This window comes from Asparagus officinalis, chromosome 7, assembly GCF_001876935.1.
Source record: "Asparagus officinalis chromosome 7, Aspof.V1, whole genome shotgun sequence".
Classification (NCBI taxonomy): Eukaryota; Viridiplantae; Streptophyta; class Magnoliopsida; order Asparagales; family Asparagaceae; genus Asparagus; species Asparagus officinalis.
The window spans coordinates 9,414,218-9,420,193 of NC_033800.1; the positions used below are offsets into that span (position 1 = coordinate 9,414,218).

The window sequence follows — 5,976 nt, forward strand, 5'->3', positions numbered from 1 at the left end:
TCGAACGCTATACCGCAGGGGGTATGATGGGCTGCTATTGCGCTGCCTATCAACCAAAGAAGCTGAAGAGGTCCTTAGGGAGGCGCATGAAGGAGAGTGTGGCGCACACCAACCTGGTCCTAAGCTTTATGATCGCATCAGAAGAATGGGGTATTTTTGGCCTTCCATGATGAGTGATGCAATCACGTATGCCCGAAAGTGTAATGCATGTCAAATACACGGGAATTATATGCATCAACCTCCGGAGCATCTGCATCCTTCGGTTACGTCATGGCCGTTCGAGACTTGGGGAATGGACATTGTTGGCCCGATAAATCCCCCATCAGTCAAAGGCGACCGGTTCATCCTGGCAATTACCGATTACTTCTCCAAATGGGCTGAAGCAGTTCCACTCAGAGAAGTTAAAACGAGTAATGTCATTGCATTCATCAAGCACCATATCATCTATAGGTATGGTGTTCCAAGACGAATCATACATGACAACGGTCCTCAGTTTGTCAGCAACGCCTTCATAAGGTTCTGCGAAAAGTTTAAAATTCAGGATATCTCGTCGACGGCTTATAATCCTGCAGCGAATGGATTAGCTGAAGCCTTCAACAAGACTATCATCAAACTCTTGTCAAAAATCGTGAAAACTAATAAAATAGACTGGGATGACAAGCTTGGCGCGGCTCTATGGGCCTATCGGACCACGGTGCGCACACCAACGGGAGCAACCCCGTATTCGCTGGTATACGGATGTGAAGCTGTTCTTCCATTGGAGATTCAAATCCCGTCTCTTCGGATCGCTCTTTCAACCCAGATGACGACCGAAGAACAACATCAGAAACGCCTCGAAGAACTCGAGAGGCTCGATGAAAAGCGCCTGGAAGCTCAACAGCATATTGAGTTTTACCAAGCTAGAATTTCTCGAGCCTTCGACAAAAAGGTTCGACAAAGGAGTTTCAAAGAAGGGGATTTGGTTCTAGCTGAAAGGCGGCCTATGATCCTTAACTCCAAGAAGAAGGGTAAATTTGAACCCAAATGGGAGGGACCATTCGTAGTGGAGACAGTCTACTCGAGTGGCGCATATCGCCTTGTCACCAAGGACGGTGACCGGCTTATGATGCCGATAAACGGCAAGTTCCTGAAAAAATACTATCCTTAGTATCTTCAGGATAACTAATGTATCGGGAAGTTCCCAGAAGAATACTACATGGGGTATTCTTAGGGATAACCCAGTCACTGTAGAATTGATGAATAAGAAATCTACGTTCGAACTCTGAATGTTAGAATGTTTCTTCTTATTTTTATCAAAATTCTCTAACTCTTATGAGTTATTTTTGTGAGATGAGATCCAATCATCTTATAGGTTAATCTTTCCTCACCAAACCATCTGCTGATCAAATTAATTGACGGTGGATCCACCAAAATTTCCATCTGCTCGTCGTTGGTATTTCTCAGACTCAACATGTTAGGTCCTAACCACCTAGCATTAAAGTCTTCCTTTGAGTGATAATACGAGTTGGCACTTTCTTTGCTACCTGTATTCCACTTTCTTTGCTTTCAGGTCAAACCTATAAAAGTTAGGGCCAAAGCCAAATTCCTCTCTCGATTCCTTCCATGAACGAGAGGTTCACTTTCAATTTGAACAATCAAACCTATAAAAGTTAGGATTGTTCCCAATCTCACTTAGTCAAGCCTACAAATAGTTAAGACTAAGACCGAGTCATTCCTTTTCGATAAACGAAAATCCGTCTTTGCTCCTTTTTCCACCAAACCTATAAAAGTTAGGGTTGAAATTGGGTTTTCCCTTCAATAAATGAGGGATTCTTTGATTCAAATGACCAATCCTATAAAAGTTAGGGCCGTTTGAACTCTTTCCTCAATGAATGAGGGATTCTTTTGATTCAAATGACCAATCCTATAAAAGTTAGGGTCGTTTGAACCTTTCCGATTCTCGGAGTGGAGATCCCACTTTTAGTTTCATCTTTTCGGATTCTGGGGGTGGAGATCCCACCTTGAGTTTCCTTTCTGACTGTAGATAGAATATAAAATTCTTCCTCTTCAGTACCGGGAGATAGAATATAAAATTCTTCCTCGGAGATAGAATATAAAATTCTTCCTCTCTCGTTTCACAGTCCGTCTTTATTCTGATAAAGGACACAATTCCCAACTTCTAATCCGTGCACTTTTGTGCACGGGGAATTTTATCTCAACTCCTAAATAGAGATAAGTCTACGCCTAACACGCGTCGCCGGTTTAGTCTTTCACCGATTGAAAAATACACCAGAATCCAGTCTGGGGAATTTTATCCCGAAGCCTAAGTAGGGATGAGTCAACGCCTAATACGCGCTGTCGGTTTAGTCTTTCACCGATTGAAAAAGTCACCAAGGTCTAAACTTGGGGAATTTTATCCTGAAGCCTAAGTAGGGATGAGTCAACACCTAACACGTGTTGCCGGGTAGCCTATTCTCGTAACAAGGGCAAAGCCTATGTGTTCAAAATCATAGAACAAAGTCTTAGAGAATTCACTCTCCTAGCACAACGTTACATGCGGAACGGATTTAGACAATCCGCATGCTAGCCCGATTCAAACGGTGATCGGTAAAGGCACATCAAACCCGTTGAAGGCTGGGGGTTTGCCAAAAATCCCAAAGTCTATGTCTAACACACATTGCCGGTTTAGTCTTTCGCCGATTAAAAAAGACACCAAGATCTAAACTTGGGGAATTTTATCCCGAAGCCTAAGAAGGGATAAGTCATCGCCTAATACGCGGTGCGGGGTATCTTTTCCCTATAAGAAATGGTGAAGTCTATGTATTCAAAGTCATAGTATTAAGTCTAAGAAAAGCAATTCTCTTAGCACAATGTTACATGTGGAACGGATCTAGACAATCCGCATGCTAGCCCGATTCAAACGGTAATAGGTAAAGGCATATTAAACCCGTTGAGGGCTGGGGGTTTACCAAAAATCCCGTAAATCTTGTCATTCAGAATAAACACAGAAAGATCACGAAAGAAGCAAATGCGGAGTCTCTATTAATAGATCGAGTCAAAAGCATACAATAAAAAGCTCGTTAGCCCGAAGGCAGTTGGCGGCTGAGAACATGAGACTTTAAACTAAAAAGTCTATCTACATAACTCTGCTCGAGTTCTGCCTGCAGATCAGCTCGAGCAGATTCTTCAGAACTACTCAAGATCTTCGCGGCTTCACTCTTCAGCTTCATCAGTCTCTCCTGGGTGGATCCTAGCCTCTCGAGTGCCTGTTCACGAGAACACTCTAATCCAGCCAGGTCATCTGCAATAAGAGTAACAGATTCCTCGGCGCGCTTCAAGGCCTCTTTCAACCTAGTCACTTCCTCGCGGCTCGAGTCCAAAGAGCGGAGTAGCTCAACTCTATCCGTGCGGCGGTGAAGGAATCGGCCAATTCCGGGTATCCTTCTTCCCTCATCATCATCATGTGGTGAGAAAAGGAACGCCTGAACTGATCGAAACCGTATCCTCTATGAAGAAGTTTCTCGATCATGCCGTTATAAAAGGCAGTGAAGAAGCCGAGGTCCGTACGGAAAATGTCTCTGTTAGGATCGGTATCGACCAAAAGGGCGCGGACACGCTCATATAGAGAGGATCGAGATCCTACAAGCAACAACATAGAAGTTTAGCAGATTATCGAATACGATAAGGAAATTCAAAGGCAAATTCCGAGCATACCAACGCCAGCGGAGGTCCCCTCGGGATGAGGTCCGGCGGACTCCGAGATAACGGCAGAAGTGGTCATGGAGGGTATATCAACCCCTGTAGGCAGATCGCTCATACCACTCGGCAAGGGCGCGAAGACGCCACTTCTATGCAAACTTTCAGTCCCAGAAACTATAGTAGTATCAGGCACAACGGCCGGTCCTATAGTTACACTCCTGTATTAGTCAAATGGAAATTTGGACAAATAAGGAGAATCGGGACAAGAAGATCGTATGCATACCGGTAATCCCACCGTCATCAGATGCGATGGGAATGCCAAGAGTCATAAGGGTATCGGCCCAAGCGGCTGGTCCTATGATTACACTCATCCATTAGAAAAAAAAATGAATGAAAAGCAGTGTGACATCCAAGATCGTATGCATACATGCAAGTCCGTCACTTCGAGGTAAGCTAGATATGCCGGGAATCGATATTGGGTTAATCCCAATGACTGGCGCTGTAATATTAATCCTTCGTTAGTCAGACAAAAGATCAGGCAAGATGAAGGGAATCAGATATATACCTGTGAATGAATCACTCTCAAAGGGTGGTCTCACGGTTCCTCTGGCAGTCTGTTCAGCCAGCATGTCGGTTAATAATCCAGCATCGGGTTTCGAGAAACTTGGTACAGGAGCACACCCCCGTTCCTCGAAACCTACATCATGATAGGCTCCATCCTCAACTGGCTTTTCCATCGCGACATCTGCAGGATAACCTAAATGTTAGAAGATGAGGAAGAAAGGAAAGCTCAGAAATACCTGCAGCAAAAACAAAAGATTCTTTTTCCCCATGCTTGAGGAGGGTATCATCGGATGTAGATATACCTGAATATGGGATGGTGGGCTCAACACTATTCACCTGCTCAAGATCAATGTTTAGATCGATGCCCAGAGAACCGTCATGAAGGGCGTCGCACATCTGCTGCATGAAGCAATCCATGTTATCAGATCCAGGAGATACCGGACCCGGTGGAAGTTCGCCCTCTTCGAAGAACCCTGGAGCATAAAACATGGTTACGAATCCCAAAAGGTAAATCACCTTAAGGCAATAAAAATAAATGTTACCTTCCCCTCCATCGGCGATGCTTCCTAAGTCCACTCCATAAAGACGCTGACCGTCGTGGGGTTTATGAGCGGTCTTCTTCCTTTTCGGGGCGCCAGCCCTCCTAGGACCAACAGGTCGGTCATGCACAGACTTGTCACACGTCTCAACGTGCGTGGGAGCTCGATCGTCGGGCCCTGAGCTCGTATAACGAGGAGCTGGCGACTCATGATCGTCAACTGTCCTACCTAAAGTGACAATGGTCATTTCATTAAACAAACAAGAGCTGTCGTTTATACCAATTAGAATGGAGAAGGAAAATCAAAGAAGCAGGACAAACCGGTATCGAGTTCTCCTCTGTCGGTATCTGCATCCACATATTCTTCCTCGGAGGTCTCGTCGTCGTCACCCGTAGGAAGGAGCTCTTCATCATCTGTGAGAAGAGATTTGGCATGTCCCTTTCTCTGCTTCTGAGCAAGCTCAGCCCTGCGAGCAGCCATCATAGCAACCTGGACCGAGTGCTCGGACTGTAACTCTGAGAGACTCCTCACACCTATGGATTCATGGGCGGAAAGGAACCACTTGCAACTGAGAAAGGTGGTCTGCGGCTTACGCCTATATGAAGGAAGAGCAAAATGGGCTCCAGTGCAGCCCGCCATAGTCCACAGCCATGCTCGTACGCCATTAATAAGCCCTCCCTCAACCTGCAGACCACGGCTTGGATTCCCAACATATAGTTGGTCATAGCCGAACTGACGAGCAAAATGGCAGGGAAGGTAAGGCTCTATGTGACATCAATTCTTCACCCGGAGAACAAGATACCCAACGCGGATGTTCACTAACCAGCGGAAACAACCAACGTCGAGAACAGTCCGGTCACTTCTAGGTTTCTCCTCGTCAATCAGCACGTCACCATAGCGACCCGAAAAGTGAGGAAAACACTTGAAGAACTCCCAGCTCTTACAGACTCGAAGCTCTCGTTGCACATCACTGAATTTGTTCCCGAGCCATCTGCTCTTCTCCAACAGCTGCATAAAAGGAACAGGGACATCAACAACGCTGGGCGCCGACATCAAGTCAGGACGGTGAAGGACAAGCCACGCCATCAGATATGCATAAGGAAGCTCGACCTTCGGACAAATAAGCTCAGCCGATGGTTCAGAACCCCCCTGTGTAAAACTGCTGACTAGACACCTAATCCCGCAATGGATGCCA

At 45.7% G+C, this 5,976-nt stretch overlaps 1 protein-coding gene across 1 annotated transcript; it reads right to left on the reverse strand.

The window, feature by feature from the left end:
* Positions 4,011-4,667, reverse strand: LOC109850119. The gene is made up of 3 exons (XM_020420043.1): positions 4,545-4,667; positions 4,244-4,423; positions 4,011-4,177 (listed from the first exon to the last, which is right to left on the reverse strand). The coding sequence occupies exons 1-3, from the start codon at positions 4,657-4,659 to the stop codon at positions 4,053-4,055; spliced, it is 420 nt and encodes a 139-aa protein (XP_020275632.1). The 5' UTR covers positions 4,660-4,667; the 3' UTR covers positions 4,011-4,052.